At 40.9% G+C, this 17,793-nt stretch overlaps 2 protein-coding genes across 2 annotated transcripts; both read right to left on the bottom strand.

The window, feature by feature from the left end:
• Positions 1-55: 55 nt before the first annotated feature.
• Positions 56-9,826, bottom strand: LOC144653280 (GH3 domain-containing protein-like). Its single transcript, XM_078513235.1, has 7 exons — positions 9,413-9,826; positions 8,023-8,201; positions 6,727-7,076; positions 5,983-6,113; positions 4,722-4,924; positions 3,792-4,193; positions 56-647 (listed from the first exon to the last, which is right to left on the bottom strand). Exons 1-7 carry the CDS (start codon positions 9,774-9,776, stop codon positions 426-428), a joined length of 1,851 nt encoding a protein of 616 aa, XP_078369361.1. The 5' UTR covers positions 9,777-9,826; the 3' UTR covers positions 56-425.
• A 1,897-nt stretch (positions 9,827-11,723) lies between these two features.
• LOC144653279 (E3 ubiquitin-protein ligase RNF14-like) lies at positions 11,724-15,028 on the bottom strand. The gene is made up of 2 exons (XM_078513234.1): positions 14,669-15,028; positions 11,724-13,546 (listed from the first exon to the last, which is right to left on the bottom strand). The coding sequence occupies exons 1-2, from the start codon at positions 15,026-15,028 to the stop codon at positions 12,476-12,478; spliced, it is 1,431 nt and encodes a 476-aa protein (XP_078369360.1). The 3' UTR covers positions 11,724-12,475.
• Between the last annotated feature and the right edge of the window lie 2,765 nt (positions 15,029-17,793).

Genomic DNA, 17,793 nt, shown 5'->3' with positions numbered 1-17,793 from the left:
AGTTTTTATAACACCACGTTTTTCTAATTATTTAGCTCTAAAATAGGGCACTACGGTGTCATACAGAATACTTCACTGTAATAACGTCTCTCGAATGTTACGCGTTCTCTTGACCATATACGGACTTATATGGTCAACTGACGTAACAGTTGAATAATAAATTACAATATTCAAATTTGGTCATACGGACTTCTTTAAAGTTAACTAAATTTTGTCTTGACATCCTTTTACCTACCAAGAAAATGTTTACACTGTTGAGTAAAATCTTTAACCATATTTTTTTACTTTAACTAATCATATCTTGCTGAATTTATATTAAGTCCTTTTACATCTTTATAAGTTAAGTCCTTTTACAACTTTTACACGTTTTTAAAAGAGCACGGCTTGTTAAAAAAACCTCGAATATTTTGCATGGATACTGTTAATTACAATGTCGTATTTCTCAAAAGGACATCAAGCGCTTCGTTAGACTTGATAACTCGTGGTATTTTAATCTGATTGGCCGCTGAAGGGTTGATGTGAAGAAGATATTTTCTCAGTTCCCTAAAAGTTCCTTCTTTGACTGTGAAAAGCCGAAGACACGAAATGCTTCCCTTTTTTCTAAATGATTCGTAAACAGGGCTGAACTCGCATAGGGCACTGTCGATCTAGAAAGGAAAAAAAAATAAATTAAAAAAAAAATCACTCACGTGCCATTGTCTTGCAAAACAAATACGCACGCGTGTGGGTTTTTTTTTTTTCAGTATAGATCACGCCTCCGTAATTTAACGGGAGGTACATAGACCACCCCTGCACGTGCGTCATACAAGCCGCTACTGTTGATAAACAACCAGAAAAGAGCGGTAATAATATAATCCGAGCTCAAATATAGTTGCTAAAAAAACACTTAATGAATCATCAACACGAGCTTGATGAGGTAATTTACCACATTTTAGGATAAAAATAGCATGGCGAAGTTTCGGGAGCGCTGTAAAGCTTGTGATAAACATCGTTGCGGAAACTATTCATTCGGGAAAACAAGTTCTGTTTTACGACAATCTTCGTTGAAGCAGCCGTAAAGTTTCCGATGTTTATAATGCAAACAAAGCACGGCACGAACACCCGAGAATATTCCGAAAGTTCATACGTCATTAATTGCTTTCGAGAAGCAAAACATGTTTCAAAATTTCTTCGTTAAAATTTTCCTTTTCTCCCACAAAAACTTTGCTGTTTAGTTAAGCGTTGTCAGGGGCTTCACTTGCCTTGTTTTAATTTGCGCTTTAATAAGCTTTATGCCCGTTTCACCCCCCAAAATGCGCCTAAGATGTGGGTTCCTTTTTTCTACGAGCAGGTTATTCGCTATGGGGTTGGTTACGCGGAGGGAGACACCGTTCTCTTTCCCCCTCTCCCTTAGTAATCCCCGAAGAGAGACCCTGCTTAAGCCTGGTTTTCACTAGCGACGCAAGCACAAGCGCAAGGATAACAGCTCTTATTTCTCCGTGAAAAAGGCTTCGACCCAAGTAAATGCACAAGCGCATTGCATTTGGATGCTTGTGCTTGTGCTTGCCGCAAGCACAAGCACTAGGATCAAACTTTGTCCTTTTTGCGTGATCGCGCTTGTGCTTGCGCTTGTGCTTGCGTTGCTAGTGAAAACTAGGCTTTACAAACGAACTCTACTCCTGGCAAACACTTTCAAAAACCAAATCACTGCAAGTGTCATTGTCTTGAAAACACATACGCGCGCGCGTGGCCTCCGTAACTTAATGAGCGTAATTGAAACACCCCTGCACGTGCGTCATACTAGCTACAGTTGACAAATAATTAGGAAAAAGCGGTAATAATTATTCAAGCTCGAATAGTTGCTAAAGAAACAACACTTAATGAATCATCAACACGGGCTTGATGAGGTTAATTTACCACCTTTTAGAATAAAAATAGCAAAGCGAAGTTTCGGGAGCGTAAAGCTTGTGGTAAACATTGTGGCGGAAACAATTAATTCGGGAAAACAAGTTCTTTTTTTAAGCCAATCTTCGTTGAAGTACTCTCAAAGTTTTCGATGTTTGTCATCCAATCACTCGAGAGAACTCCGAAAGTTGCCGCGTCATTATCGCGCAAGCAATCAGTTGCTTAGCAACTTCAATAAGAAAACTGCAGGTTTAGTCTTGTATTGGAGGTCGGAATTCGCCAGTTACTAATTTTAAAAGCTCGCCAGATTGTTCCCTTGATTGCCCGCGCAGATGCAACATGGTTTTTTGGAAGCAAAACATGTTTCTGAACTTTTTTTTATAAACATTTTGATTACTGAACAGATGTTTCCCGTTTGTGTTGTCCTGGGGTCCCGCCTCTCCCTATCTAATCCACGAAGGAAGGCCCTGCTCGCAAACGACCTTTACTCGCGGCAAACGCTTAGGGACCATTCATTTTTTAGAAGGGGGGAGGGCCGGAGGAATCTTGGGGGGGGTCACTTATTTTTTACAGTGGCAAAAGGGGAGGGTCATCGATATTTTCGTTTTTGAAAAGGGGGGGTCGCGTAGAAAAAACACTGCATTTTCATCCAAATCCAAATCTTTTATTTTCAATAAATATTAAGTAAAATGTGACAGGCCAAGCACGACTCCCGCTGGTTGCTTCAGTCTGTTAACGGAGGATTTGATTAACGCTCTATATTTGATTTGATTTGATTTGATTAATGCTTTCAGTGATGATCTTTATGCCATTGTGTTTGCTAGCTCTGTGGCATATTTCGTTAGGTTTATTGGCTCATGTTTGTTGGAAGATTCCTAAAAGCCTTTAAAGGAATGTTGTAGTCTATATTGTGTATCAGATCAGTGGATTTCTAACTGTCAACTCGTATTCTAAAGTGGCGGTTAGTTTGTAGGATAACGTTTCGTTACCACAGTTGTGAGGGTCTATAAAGATCCGAGTCTTTTGAAGGCGTCTGCGTCTCTAAACATTGAGAGCAATGGTTTTTTTGAGTTGTTTTTGTAAGCTCCCCTTAGTCTGAGTGGTTGTGATTTGCGCTCTGGGAGCTATAAAAGACATAAACCTTTACCTCCATTATTGTTGATCTGTTTTGTTGCGTTACTTGCATCCACCAAATAAATTCTATGGCAGTTTGATTACTGCGTTTGAGGTCTCTAGTATGCCGCAACGATCTCTTCTGGCAAATGTTTTATCTAAAGCAAGACTCAAGTTTCAGTCCTTCAGTGGACCTCATCAGATGCTCCTATGTCAAAGTCTCATCGAATGATTTGAAATCAATGATCAATCGATTTGCCGTTTTTGTACTTGTCTGAAGGATCGAAAATTCTGGTTTTTAATTGGCTCACGTAAATGGACCAATTGTGTTAATGTAGTTTTGATCCTTGCTTAAGTGTGTTTGTTATAAGGCTATTTTTCGCATTTTTGACCGTTAAAGGTCACTTCTGATGCTAAAGAGTGGTTCTTTCTTAGCCGTGCGAGAGTAGTGTTCCACGTAATGAAGAAGGGCTTCAATTTGTGTATATTGCACGGCGTGCGTTTGACTGTAGCATAGATTTTTTTGCGATCAAAGATAATCTTATGCAACACAGCGGAATGGAGCTCTGTCAAAAAAAGAGGTTTGATGTGAATTTTTTTTGAGGTGCATGTGGGGGGGGGGGGGTCGCAAAATTTAATATTTTACTTTAGGGGAGGGCCTTCCTTTTTTTACACTACTACAGGGGGAGGGTCAAAAAGTTTCAACTGAATACACACAGGGATTCCTCCGGCCCTCCCCCCTTCTAAAAAATGAATGGTCCCTTAGATGAAACGCAAAGAGAAACCAACCCTACCTTGTGTACAAGAGCTTTTCTTTCTTCTTCCTTCAGTTCTTCCCCACTCAACTCTACAAACACAGCATAAAATGGAGCCACGCCCTTGACGTCATCATCTGTCACGTGACTCTGGGCACTAAGCATGACACTTTCAGCGCATGTGTAATCCACCAATTGAAACCGCTGTCCTTCACTACTGAGTGCGGACGTCAGTGCGTCATAAAAGACTCTTTCCGAGGTTTTCTCTGCGCGTACATTGAGAAGTTGACCCTGACGATACTGGAATTCTACCACAGGGCAGTTGTTATGAAAACGAGCGATCTTGACCACGTCTCCGAGTCTGTAGCGATACAGTCCACTCTGATTTGTCACCACGAGCTCATAAAGTTTCCCAACTTCCGTGTTTTCGGCAACTAGGGTCTGCAGTAAAGAAACAAATTTGTTATCGAATCGCACTAAAACCGACTACAACTGCAAAATAGTCGGGTGAAAGAAAGAAAGAGGAGTTATCTCCCAACTGAAGTAAACCTCCTTATATTTTTAAATGCTGATGGTGGTGGTAATGGTGATGATATCGACGATGACGTAGCCTGCGTGGCCGGCGTTCGAAGGGGAGGGAGAAGGGAAGTTCGAGCGCGAAGCGCGATCGTTTGGGATTGGGAAGGGTAGATCGCGCTTCGCGCTCTCCCTCGCTCGCGCTCGAACTTCCCTTCTCCCTCCCCTTCAGACGCCGGCCACGCAGGCTAACAATGACGATGATGATGATGCTAATGTTTTAGTGGATATAACGCACTTAAATGCGTTATAATTAAAGCTTGAACATAAATAAAGCCACTAACGTTTTATGAGCACAAAGTTTTTACACTTCATAAAAGTGGATACGAAAAGGTACTAAATATAAACCGCCACATTTCTCAACTCCCCAGTCACTTTGCTAAAATTCCTTACCGACGGCTGCTCTTCACCGCTGTCTTCCACGGGGATAAATTCAAAGAACATGGACCTAGGTACCAACATATACACTGGAGTCGCTTCTTCTGGCCACACGTTCACTCCAATCAAACCTTCAGTCGCTCCGTAAAATGGCGAATAAATCGGAACATCAACCAGATATTTGTCCTTCAGTTTGGTGGCATACAGTTTTGACGAGCCTTGAAAGGAAGCAAAAAAATAAAGTTATGGTTAAGTTTCATTTTGTTTTCTGTTTCCTTTGAAGAGATTATGAATGGAGCTGGAAAGTTTGGTAGACCGTTTTCTGCTGGAACGGCGAGGGTATGCAGCTACCCCCTCGAAAAGGTTAAGTCTTCAGTAGCTTACTTAGTGGCCAATCAGACTGGTGCTATCACATTTCCATAGCATTATTTATGCACCTATCAATGGTTTGCCCCAGGATGGGGGGGGGGGGGCAACCCACGGGAATTTGACTTGTGAAGCTCTCCCAGGGAAAGGATTTTGACATCTAAAATGGTCCGCTGGGTTAGAAATTTAAGAGGAGATATGTGAAATTTGACATTCGCTAGGTGCCCAGGGGTGGGGAATTCGACTCTGGATTCCAAAAAATGTCAAATTCCCCTGGGGTTGCCTGCACCCCCCATCCTGGGGCAAACCATTGATAGGTGCATTAAACGACTAGGAGTAAGTATTTGTACTCCCCCTGGATGGGATGCTATCCTGTCACAGGGTTACCCGCACAGCCATCAGAATTTGTCAGGTCGCCCTTAGCTTACAGTTCACTAGTACCCATTTCTACTCTCGGGTGGAGAGTGAAGTTTCTTGCCCAGTAAAGAACACAACATAAAAATGATGACCCCAGCCAGGGCTTGAACCTATCTCTAAGGGGCGGGGAGAGATATATCCTGAGAACGAGGCTGCCAGAGTCCAACATGCTAACTATTAGGCTGCCATGTTTCCCAAGATTTCAGTTTTTGCAACCCTTAACCTATATCAGACCAATATAATTGATGTGGTTTAGGTGGTTTCCATTAAACCTCTTTCTCTCTAAAGATTAAGATATCACTTCTCTTTACAGGTTCCCATACATAATTTTCTTTCGATGTTAGTTCTGAGAATCTGGTGGCACATCAGACAGTATCCCTTATTGACGATAATTGTCTATAATCTCGTCACCTGTCTTGTTCACAAATATGCATTAATACTTTAAGGAGAAGTATGAGATTGATCCCTCTTGGGAATTAGTGATTTCCAATACCTGTTGAACAGGCAAGGACCAGGTTAATATGTGGCCATATTCTCTTCACAATTCCATTAAAACTTTTGGCAAACTCCTCCTTTAGTTCATCAGCACGTTTCTTGTCAGGTTTAAGAAGGCTATCCAGTTTTCTGGAAAAAATAAAAATACAACTGACTACAGAAAACACTACTTTGCACATTTTCCCACCACATTCTTTGGTGTACAGAAGTGCAAACTGGACTATAAGGGACCAGTCATTATTAAGAGGGGGAGGGCTGGTGCAAATGTCCGAGCCAAGTGGCACACACAGCCGGAGCTTATCCCGGTTTTCGTAGCATTAAGCAACTAGGAATATTGCTACTCCTTCCCCCCCCCCTGGATGGGATGCCAGTCCATCGCAGGGTTACCCCTTACCAGTAAATTCGCTGGTACCCATTTATACACCTGGGGGGAGAGAGGTACTATGAGAGTAAAGTGTCTTGCTCAAGAACACAACACAGTGCCCCAGCCAGGGTTCAAACCCAGGCCGTTCGACTTGGAGTCGAGCATGCCAACCATTAGGCCACTGTGCCTCCCATGCAAATAGAGGAAGGCCAATGTTTAAATTCTCCTTCCCTCTGCTTTGTGAAGCACTTTTTTTGCTGTGCCCCCACTTTTTCTTGAATAAAAATCATTGACTTTTTCCCTATTTGCAACATCCCTCCCCCTCAAAATAATGACCTGCGATGGTCAGGTGACCTGGCCCTATATTTTCACACTCACCTTCGGACATCATCCTTGATCTGTAATCCAGGATTCACTCTCCCCTGTTCAATATCGTCCACCAGCAGCTTCCACTGAGTTTCAAGTGCCAGGAGCCCTGAATACACAAGCTGTGTAAAGTTTGCTTCTAACATGCCAAGATTACGATCCTTCAAGGCAAACAGCAAGTGGATGTACAGGGCCTCTGGTTCTGTCATGATGTCAAAACCTGCTTTTGGAGTTGTGTAGAGATGAAGGAGTTGCTGTGAGTTGCTGGGTGACGAGGAGTTTGGACCAATCGGCAGGCCTGATTGTGTGTAGCGCCATTTTGGAGAGTAGAAGAACTTCAAGCTTTTCTGTAGCTGGTAAGACTGAATGGGAAATGTTTCAGAAAAAAACACTTAAAAAATTCAGTGTTGAAGTGTTCAGTGTTTCTTAAACCTTTCAGCCCCAGGAAATATCCATACCCCATCCCCCTCCCTCAAGGAAATTCTGAGGGAGAAGGGCATTTCAAAACCCATAGTTTTAAAAGGAAAGTACGAAGCTAACCTGGAATTTCCAGAGGGGTGGGGTGGGCATGCGCTTATACCAAAAATTATCCATGGAATGGGTATGGATGTTTTCTAACTTGCTTCGTTATCTTGTTATTTGCGGGAATCTGTCTATAAATTGAAATGTATGTGTTATATTCATCAAACCTTGTGGATGACTTATGTACTTGGCATTATGAATTAGACCCACTGAGCCAATGGCTAACCCTATCAGACCTGACAATGAGTGTCCTGTGAACTATTGAAAATGTGGGACTGCGCTATGGGTGGGTGGGTTAGTAAGTGGGTGGATGCCAGGGGAATGGATTGATGAGCAGGCAAGTGAGAGAGCACAGGAGAGAGGGAGCGAGGGACAAAGTCAGATCATGATCCTTTCTAACTTTAAGATATGGTATAAAAACCTCAGTGGCAGATGCATTGCAGAGGGTACAAGAGACAATTATAACATAACAAACAGCTTAATCGTCAACTTCATACCCAGAGTGTCTCTCTCTCTTCACCCCCCAGAGCTCTGGGGGTGGAGAGGGAGACCCTAGGAATGAGGTTGCTTAATAAGTCATATCTGAGTTACCTTTTGCCTCTGTTTCAAAAGGAGTCTTCATGCAAAAACATTCAAATGTAAATGTGTTTCAACTGCAGGTTCATTTTCATGGAAATAAAAGACATTTTCATTTGAATGGTTTCGCACAAGGACTTGTTGTGAAAATGAGGCAAAAGTTAACTGGGAAATGGCCTACTATTCTGAGAGATATTCATTTGTTCCTACCCCAGGATAGGCCTCAAACATAGTACTTATTGCAACAAGAACTCCGCTGGTGAAAAATGTTCTAGATACATCACTTGTAGTGGGAAGCAGACTGCTTTTGCCAGATGTTCCAGAAGTCACACCAAGCTGGTATGGATCCTTTGCAGTGAGAACATTCTTTTTTCCAAGAGAGATCTGGTCTATAAAAAAGTGCCACATCAATAGTTGTTCAATCAGGATGAAAGGATGAAAAGTCAGTCAGATTGAGCATAGTTCCCAAACAGCAACTCCTACAATGTATTCTACATGCAGCTCATAGTTTAAAGCAAAAGATGTGTAATTATACAATCAATCAATCAATCAATCAATCAATCAATCAATCAATCAACCAACCAACCGAAGAACCGACCGACCAACCAACCAAGCAGTGAACCCACCCATCAATCAATCAATCAATAAATCAACTAGTGGTAACCACAGGTTATGAAGTGCGGGCCTCAAGAAAGTTTTGTTTTTACATTCTGATTGTTCTTTGTGGAGGAAAAACAATTCTCAACTTCCTGTATGAAAGATACATTTTCGGATCCTTTTGCATTGTTACCGTTCATGGTGGAAGATAAGAACAAATAACTTAGGTCACCTCATTTTCACGGCAATTGTTCCAACAGGTCGAACATTTTTCAGAAGGTGTCAGTAAATCACTGGACAAAAGTAACACGTCACGGATGCGGTGTATTAAGATGTGATTTTTTTCTCTTTCGGTGAACTCGCTGTGTTGTCAGTGTTGTAAGGAATTTTTACAATCAGAGTAAATCTTCTCAAAACCAACGCCTAAACAACGTTGGCCAAACGTAGTTTCCAATCTTCCATGTGACAGAAGCCCCGATCTTACATGACAAACTGTTGAGATTGACTTATGTTTATACACGGAGAACAGATTTTCAACTTCCGGTGTTCGACAAACTGCTGTGATTGACACATTTTTCGCATAATTTCTGATAGTTCTTGGTAGAAGAACAAAATTTTCAACTTCCGCTTTGCAGCTAGTCACTGTCAAGATTAGGGTTACGGGCCTCTCTTGGGCCCGCAATAAATCAATCGAGCATTAAGTCAGTAAGTCAGTCAGTCAATCAATATGTCAATCATTTAATCAATCAATTAATCAATCAATAAATCAACTGAACAACCAACGATACAAGCAATGAACCCACCCACCTACTATACCCACCCACCCACCCACCCATCCACCCATCAATCAATCAATCAATCAATCAATCATTCAATTAAGCAATCAATCAATCAATCCACTAGCCCACCACCAACCAATTATTCAATCAACTAATCAATCAATCAAAACAGCCTTTTAAACATAGTGCCGGGAGAGTCTTCATTTTATCAGAAAACATCTTACCTACATACTGTTCATAATGACTGTATCTTGTCAATGGATGCAGAGACATGTATTTTTCTTTGCTATTTATGTCACCAAACTTGTATTTAAGTCCGTATTCTGTATCAGCGTTGTTTTTTAGTATCTTCAACAGCGTTTCTTCTTGCACTTTAACGAAATCAAAGCTATCATTTTCCAATTTTCGCCTCATTTTCGATCCCAATAGAGAACATACGAAGTTTTCGAAGTCCTGACGAACCATAGTGCCGAACGTGTGAAGTTCGGAACATTTTTTTCGTCGTATGCTAAGAACATATCCTAGAGTTGAGAATCCAGTAACTCCTGCAGCTACGCTGAGATACAAAGTTAGCCTTTTTGCAGGCATCTTGGAAAGAAGCTAAAAGACCGGAGCCCGGACCGGATAGCGTTACATAATCCTCCCTGAGTTAAGGATGGGCCGATACTCGATACCAAATATTCGATACATCGATATTTTGACAATTTTGAAAAGTATCGATACTTTCGAAAAATATCGCACTTTCGATACGCTTTCGATACTGCACACGTGACCTGAGCCTAAGGTCTTCTGGTCAGCACCTGCGGTTGAAAAATACAATTTTGCTCAAAGAAATATTGATGTTCTTGTCAATAATTGAATTTTTCTTGCCTTGACTTTATGTCCACACATTGCTGATGCAACAGTAAAACTAAAAGACCAAAATCAGCATTCTTGGCTAACTTTTATAATGGCAGGTCTTTCCTTTGTATGGTCACGTGACAAACCAATGACATCAGGACGGAAATGACGTCATAATATCGAGATCGAGATCGAGATCGAGAAAAAAGGCAAATATCGTATCGATATCGTATCGTTTTAAAAAACCAGTATCGGCCCATCCTTACCCTGAGTATTCGAAAACTGAAAAAGACTGGGTTCTACTCAGACGAACTGGTAAAGTGGCGGAGGGGCGGAGTGGGGGGGGGAGCAAAGAGGCGGGGGAGATATGGGGGGAAGCAGGATTCCCACGGTGACGGAAACCAGTAGAAATTGAAAAAAAAATCGCATCTTTCGCTATATTTTGCAAAAAAATGGAAAAAAGAGGAAGAAACCACTTCAGAAAAGGGAGGGAAACATGAGTATAAAGAGCTACGACGTTAGTGGGAGGTTCAGACCCCCTCACCCCTAATAAAGAGAAGGAGGGGACTGTGAGGAGAGGGTTACAGCCAGATTGTAAGTTAAGTTGTAAATAAAATCATGTAATCAAAAAAAGAAAAAAAAAGGGGGAGGGGAAATAATGATAAAGGGAGCCACAGAAGTGGGGTGCGAGGATAGGGGGCGTTCAAAGATGGTTTACAAGCAGGCTCAGGACTCCACGGCAGTCCAAAAACATGGGTTTGGTTCAAATTCATTTTTAACCTCTAAGGAGGCATTAAGGACGCCCTTTCATGCACCTATCAATGTTAAGCCCGAGGGGGGGGGGGAGGTCGGGCTAACCACGGGAATTTGATCGTGAGGTCGGTCCCCAGGGTAGGGATTTTGATCGTACGTGATGGCCCCAGGGTAGGGATTTTGGTCGTATATGATGCCCTGCAACAAGATTTGAAGGACATCTGACCACCTTTCATTGCTCCCAGGTGGGGATTTTGACCAATTATTTTGTCCCGGGGGTGGGGAATTTGAATTTTTTTTATAGAAAATGTCAAAATCCCCACCCCTTGCCCGACCCCCCCCCCCCCACCCTCGGGCTTAACATTGATAGATGCATCACTTGTATAGGCAACTGCATGCAAATATTTTCACTGCACGCTTATGCAACAGTTGTTAAGAAAACCAGTCCCACTGCCCACATAAGTGTTGAATGCCCAGGGGGGTACTCCGGCTGTAAATGATGGGGATGATCAAAGCATTTTTTGGGTTTGAAATTTTTGATTCCGGGATTTTTTTGGGTTGGAAAATTTGGCAAGTATTTTTTAGGGTGACTTGATTTAAATAGGGGAATTTTTTGGTTTAAAAAACGAACTAAAGTGCCTTGGTGCTGCCTTGGCGTATTTATCGTATGATGAATAAACAAACACAAGCGTATAATTTTTTATGGTTTTCTTTGTGTTATATTATTGCCCCTCCTGGCAATTTAGGGATAATTTGACAAGGGATTTTTTAGGGGGTTATTTTTGGTCCAGGGATTTTTTTGGGTCCTGAGTTTTCCTCCATTCGATCATCCCCGTCATTTACAAGCCGGAGTACCCCCCCTGGGGTTGAATGTGTAATCTCTTTGTTGCTGCAACTTCAAATCAGTGTCAAAGTGATAAAGATATGGAAATTTGACAGACATGAATTTTGTTAATTTATTATTTTTTTGTTTCCTACTTACTAAGTCAATGATAAATTTTACAATTTTACAACTACCTAAATAATTTAAACATTAAAATGCGAACTTTTGTTATACTTCTAATTTCTCTCAAGTGGACTGCCACTTGCACAATTTTTAAACCCTAAAATAAATGACAAGCATCTCTCTTAGTGCTACTTAAAGTGCCCCCCTCCCCCCCCCCCCAAAAAAAAAGAGAAAAACAATCACCACTCTAATTTTTAATTTTTCTAGCCTCAAACTGTCAGGGTTATCAAGATTTAATACCCTGCACTAACTCAAGGAAATAAAAATGCTATTGAAACAGTTTCTTCCTTGATTGTTCACTCAGATCTAATAATCACCAGCTGCAAGAGAATCGGGTGATACCGGTAATTGCCAAACATTTTTTTTTTTAATGTCACGTTTATTTTTTAACTAACTAATCTAAAATAATATTATCATTCTGGTTGATGGACACAGAGCTAAATAATTACATATTTACATATCAGTCACATAGTTGAAAGTTATTTCTTAATCTCTTTCAAACCCATTCTGGTTATCCTTAACATACACATACACCTTTTTGGAATAAAAGAAATGGAAATTGTAGGCTAATTCTGACCTGATTATGTGCAGGCAAGGTGATTAAGGTACAAAGTAACATAATATGTTCATATAAATTTCCATAACTGACTAATTTAGGTATTATTTATAACAATTTTCAATATAATTTTTATATCCACCAGTCAATGTCTTCATCGACATCATCATCATCATCATCTTCCCCATCAATACCTTCAAACAACCTATCAAAGCACCCACTGCCTGGGGTATTAAAATGTTGGTATGGATTACTGCGAGAAAGAGTTGCCATGCACAGCCAACAGAAGTAAGCCCGGCACTTTAGACAAGTCATTTTGTTACAGCCGTCAATCTTCTGAATGCTTGCTTTACAACTTGGGCATTGCTTTGCATTAGAGTCAAGCCACTCTTCAGAAACGACTTCATCCATCATTTTTTGCAGTTGTCGCTTTCCAAAACGCTTCTCTAGTAATTCTTTTTCATCACTTGAGGCTGCACAGTATTCCTCTTTAAGCTTCCTTAGATTATCACTTTTGATCTCGCACGGCGATACACCGTGGTAGGTGTGCTTGCAAAAGGCGCAAAAGGCAAAGGAACATGAGGAGCAGACACCCATGGATGATTCACTGTCGAGCATGACAGCAGTTTGACATGACGGGCGGGGACAATAAACTATATCTGACATTCCATCCAGGCTGTACTGAAGCAGAAATCTATCATACTTCGCAAACAGCTCAGGACTGACAAGCTGCTTGACTTGGGATGGCAGAGCTTGCGACTCGCACTTTTCAGACGGACAGTTCAAGGCTTGTACGGCTCCATCTTCAATCTGAACTTTAAAGTAGCCAGCCATGCAATCCACACAGAACACGTGACCACAGTCATGGAATTCAATGCAAAGTGATCCAGGCTTTTCACTGAAGCAAACATTACATGTAAAATAACTACTACTAAAAACTCTTCTTTTCTCTTCTTGGTCATATTCCAAGATAGCACCAACTAAATTATAGTGTGAAGCAACATCTTGAAAAGCCCTTGGATCTCCTCTTCTCTTCCTGTTATTTTGTCCATGGGCCTTCTTAAACTGCAGAAGAAATGGGCTCTCCACATTTAATGTTGTCAGAGTTTCATCTAGAAGAAACTGCGTCCATCTGAACAGGATTACTTCTCCAGCGCCATCCTCTGCCCACATTTCATCAAGGCATTTGCAGAGCTTCGACAACTGAAAAAAAAAAAAACGCACAAAGGTGTGGTAAATGTATGGGTAAAGTTTGCATTCGAGCCTAGTGGCCATCAGGCCAGAGCGTATTCCAGTTTCACTAACATGAAGCGACTAGGAGCATTTCTATTCTTCCCTGAAGGGATGCTAGTCCATTGCAGGTTAACCCCCCAGCATTTTAAAATTAAAGTATTATATATATAATTTGCCATAAATTGACAATCATCCATGAATGCATGTTTTAGCCCAAGGGGGTTTGGTTTTCCTGTCAATTTAGGATAGGTGTATACTGCAAAAGTTCTTTAAGGCCGAAACCCCCCCAAAAGACATCTTATTCAAAGGAAAAACAATAACTAAGAATTGTCTGGGCAGGTACATTGTACAGTCAACTCTCGCCTTGCGGACACCCCGTTATTGCAGACACTCGCTATTACGGACAAAATCCAGATCCCGGCGAAAGAGGTTTGACTGGTTTGACTCCCGCTATTACGGACTCTCCCTGTAACAGACACTAAATGACACCCCAAGGGTGTCCGCTTTAACGAGAGTTGACTGTGTTCTTTTTAACAGGTAGTTCAGTTTATAGACCATATCTTTTTCATTTAGATGACTGCTTACATACGCATACCGCAATAAAATGTTACCATATTACAATTTACAACTCACATAGGGATCACATTGCCAGAAAGCTTTTGGCAAATAGAAAACCTTTTTGCACCTATCAATGTTTAGGAGGGCATACTTTGACCATCCACAAATGCCCTGTGGTGGGGCATTTGAACTGAAAATCTCAGCTGACTTAACTGCCCCTCCTATGCCTGGCCTCCGCCTCCAGTGGCTTAACATTGATAGGTGCATTTTTACGAACTGAGAACCTCAAAAACCATACCCCTTTTTCACAGCACTTACTAGCTAGACCTACGTTTAAGCTTGTAAATGTTACCCTAAAATATCTAAAAAGCTCTCGTTCTTCATATTTTTTTAGCTTAATACGGTATCTCAGTGTTTCCCATTTTATATTTTTCCAAATTTAAATTATTGGAACAAAACGAGGAAGTGATTGGGAGATGCAATTAAATTAAAAGAATAAACCCGGGAATAAAGTAGGAAGTTAATTAAGTATACCTGAAAAACGGTTAACCACTTGCACGACAGAGTAAATAATGGAGGATTCCTCGAAGGGTAATCTTCAGGGAATCTAAAATTTAACACGATCGGAGGCAGGTACTCCACCTCGAGCAAATCATAACTTTCAATCTTCTCTGCTCCGTTTGCACTTCTTGGATCACTCGTTCGATTTTGCTTGCTTCTTGAATCTTTTGGCAGATATCTAGATCGTACTTTTAGTTCAAAAGACTTTGGCAGTTCGAGGAAAACATTAAACTGGCCTCCCTTTTCCTCTGATGATTGAATGAAGATTCGTTCGTCGTAAATAGAGGCTAAAGCAAGTAGTTCATCTTCTTGTTGTTCAACGTCGTCCGCCATCTTGTGCAACACTAATTCCCAGTCTTCGCGCGTAAGCAAAACAAACGACAGGACTTACATGTTGCATAACATGTTGCAAGGGGAGGGCAAACTCGGGCGCTTTACTTCCGGATCATATCACGGGTTCCGGATATTCTGGGTTGGGAAGCGAAACAACTGAAAACACCGTTCCATTCTACCATTCTGCTCTTTCCCTGTTTTTTCGAGCCGAAATAGAACGTGTCCGCATGGATAGTCAAGGGCGCTTTCCATTCCACCGAAACTTGAAACGTGAGCACCAACAGGAAAGTACGGGGCGCTTTCCATATTCAAGCAAAAATTCCGGATATTTTGGGTTGGGAAGCCAATGGATCGAAATTTCCTGGAATTAATCGTCCAATTTGCTATGCCTCCTCCTGAGCCTCCCCTTAAAGTCCACTATTGGGAGTACCCTCCCCCTACCCCCGGGAGTTACCAGTTTGCCCCGATTTATGTGGGATAGACTCTTGGTTTTAGGCTATCGTAACTTGATTAAAAATATAACACAAACAGCGGTGATAAACTTTATGAAAAATCGCATTTTTATAAACTTGACGTTTCGTATGCTAAGCTACATACATTTTCAAAAGTATGACCGTTAAAATTTTGGCTTTACCTCGGTGTAAAAACCACACAACTGACGTCATCAAAATCAAAATCAGTCAGCTGTAAAACGATAATGGATAAAAAATCAGTCAACTATGGCCCAACTGACCCAAATGGCCCAAATGACCCAAATGACCCAACTGAACCAAAACAATAGTCCACTTTCGTCATTTTATTTTTTATCCTTTTTTTTTCATTATCGCTTTATTATAAAACAGTTGACTGATTTTGATGAAACAGTTGACTGATTTTGATGACGTCAGTTGTGAGGTTTTTACACCGAGGTAATTGATCTACAGCAGTAACTTAATATTTACATTAGGTTAATAAAGTAACAACCTCTCACTGCCGACATTGGCATTTAAAGAAGGTTGTAGTTCATAAATGTATAATGACAGAAAAACTGAACACTTTAAGGCCCTCACTAAATGCGACCATCCATCAGCTATTGCTGATCACATAAAAACCACAGGCCATAACATCAAATGGGATCATTTTGAAATCCTTGCGTCAGGCAAAACTGACCTCCACTGCAAGATTAAAGAGACCTTATACATTCATGAACTACAACCTTCTTTAAATGCCAATGTCGGCAGTGAGAGGTTGTTACTTTATTAACCTAATGTAAATATTAAGTTACTGCTGTAGATCAATTGTCTCAGTCTCGGTTCCAGACCCCTTTCATAACAATATATAAATAGTTGCCAAAATTTTAACGGTCATACTTTTGAAAATGTATGTCGCTTAGCATACGAAACGTCAAGTTTATAAAAATGCGATTTTTCATAATGTTTATCACCGCTGTTTGTGTTATATTTTTAACTAGTAATACGTGACTCGCAGGGCCTCGCGAAGCTCTGGGTTGGGGAGGGAGGGGGGTGTTATCAATAATTAACAATTATCCTGCGAAATCGCGCGGAATATCGCCTGATACTTAGCCGACGAGGCCGTAGGCCGAGTTGGCTAAAATCAGACGATATTCCGCAAGATTGAGCAGGATAATTGTTTTATTATTCAACAAATGGTCAACGAAACACATTTTGCAGATAGAAAAACTGTAATTATGCAGCGCTTTACAAGATTTCACACGAATCTTCGCAACCTACATATATCGCAGGATATCGGTTATGTACGGATGACAGATAACGTTCACATTTTGACCATATATGGGCAGCGCGCGCATGTGTTGAATAATAAGGAGTGATAACCGGTTTTAAGGTGATTCCACGGTATTGCATTGCGCATCCTTTCTGCGCATAAGTTTTCGCGTCATTTAGCGCGCGCCCGAGCGCGCGCGCACACAGAACACTACGAGATTCCCTTCAGGCTAAGCTCGCTAAGGAAATAAATGGTAATTTTCTCTTAAACGAGCACGGTGACCCCCATTTTTTAATGCATTAATTTAAATGTCATACGGTTGTCTACAATATATCGCGATTTTAAAAAAAGTTTAAAATTCTACATTGAGATATTTTAATTTTAATGCCGTAAAAACACGTTTTTAGGTAGTGCCGTTAACGTGCGCACGAAGCAAAATCTTAAATTTCTTTCCTTATCTTAATTCCTGTACAATCAGAATAGTTTTTTAATATAAGATCAAAGTCTATTTTGTTGAACTAGACTAATTCTTTAATGCAAAATGTTTTTTTCTGGAAATAATAGCCATCCCCATTTGGATTACTAGGGTTCCTAATATATATCTCGCGGATCGTATATTTGCTATAATGTCCATCCATTTTACACAAAAACTAGCGCGGTGACCCCCATTTTTTATTTCATTTTTTTAATGCTCATAACATAATTGTAACCTGGACCAAGTTTCAGAAATTTTTTAATACTCCTTCTATTTCAGTGGAATCACCTTAACCGGTGATTTGTTATTGTTGCCTAGTAACGGACATGGCCGCGACACCCTCGTTCCCAGGGTCTACTCCGCTTTCAAAATGGCGGCTCTTTCTGGTTCGTAAAGAGGTGTAAAGCGTTGGGAAGCGCAGGCTATTTTCAAAATCATCGACAAATTATTGGATATTCGCATTTTGGACATTTATTTCAGGGCATTAAAAAAAAAGAAGAACGAACGGCAGGAGGATTCGAACCCTCCGCCCGCGCGCCCCTGATGGCCATGAAAGGTTTATAGCCTG

The sequence above is a fragment of the Oculina patagonica genome, chromosome 5 (assembly GCF_052425735.1).
Source record: "Oculina patagonica isolate OP01 chromosome 5, crgOcupat, whole genome shotgun sequence".
In the NCBI taxonomy this organism is placed as follows: domain Eukaryota; kingdom Metazoa; phylum Cnidaria; class Anthozoa; order Scleractinia; family Oculinidae; genus Oculina; species Oculina patagonica.
The sequence above is the reverse complement of the archived record's forward strand: the minus strand, read 5'-3'. Positions and strand labels throughout refer to the sequence as shown.

What these genes read in the sequence shown, in the direction of transcription:
- LOC144653280 (XM_078513235.1), bottom strand. Translation starts at nt 9,776, where the DNA reads ATGCCTGCAAAAAGGCTAACTTTGTATCTCAGCGTAGCTGCAGGAGTT. An exon ending in TCATTATGAACAGTATGTAG is followed by an intron (nt 8,202 to 9,412) that starts GTAAGATGTTTT and finishes ACTTTTTTATAG; the next exon opens with ACCAGATCTCTCTTGGAAAA. An exon ending in GAAAAGCTCTTGTACACAAG is followed by an intron (nt 648 to 3,791) that starts GTAGGGTTGGTT and finishes TTTCCTTTCTAG; the next exon opens with ATCGACAGTGCCCTATGCGA.
- LOC144653279 (XM_078513234.1), bottom strand. Translation starts at nt 15,028, where the DNA reads ATGGCGGACGACGTTGAACAACAAGAAGATGAACTACTTGCTTTAGCC. An exon ending in AGTGGTTAACCGTTTTTCAG is followed by an intron (nt 13,547 to 14,668) that starts GTATACTTAATT and finishes TTTTTTTTTCAG; the next exon opens with TTGTCGAAGCTCTGCAAATG.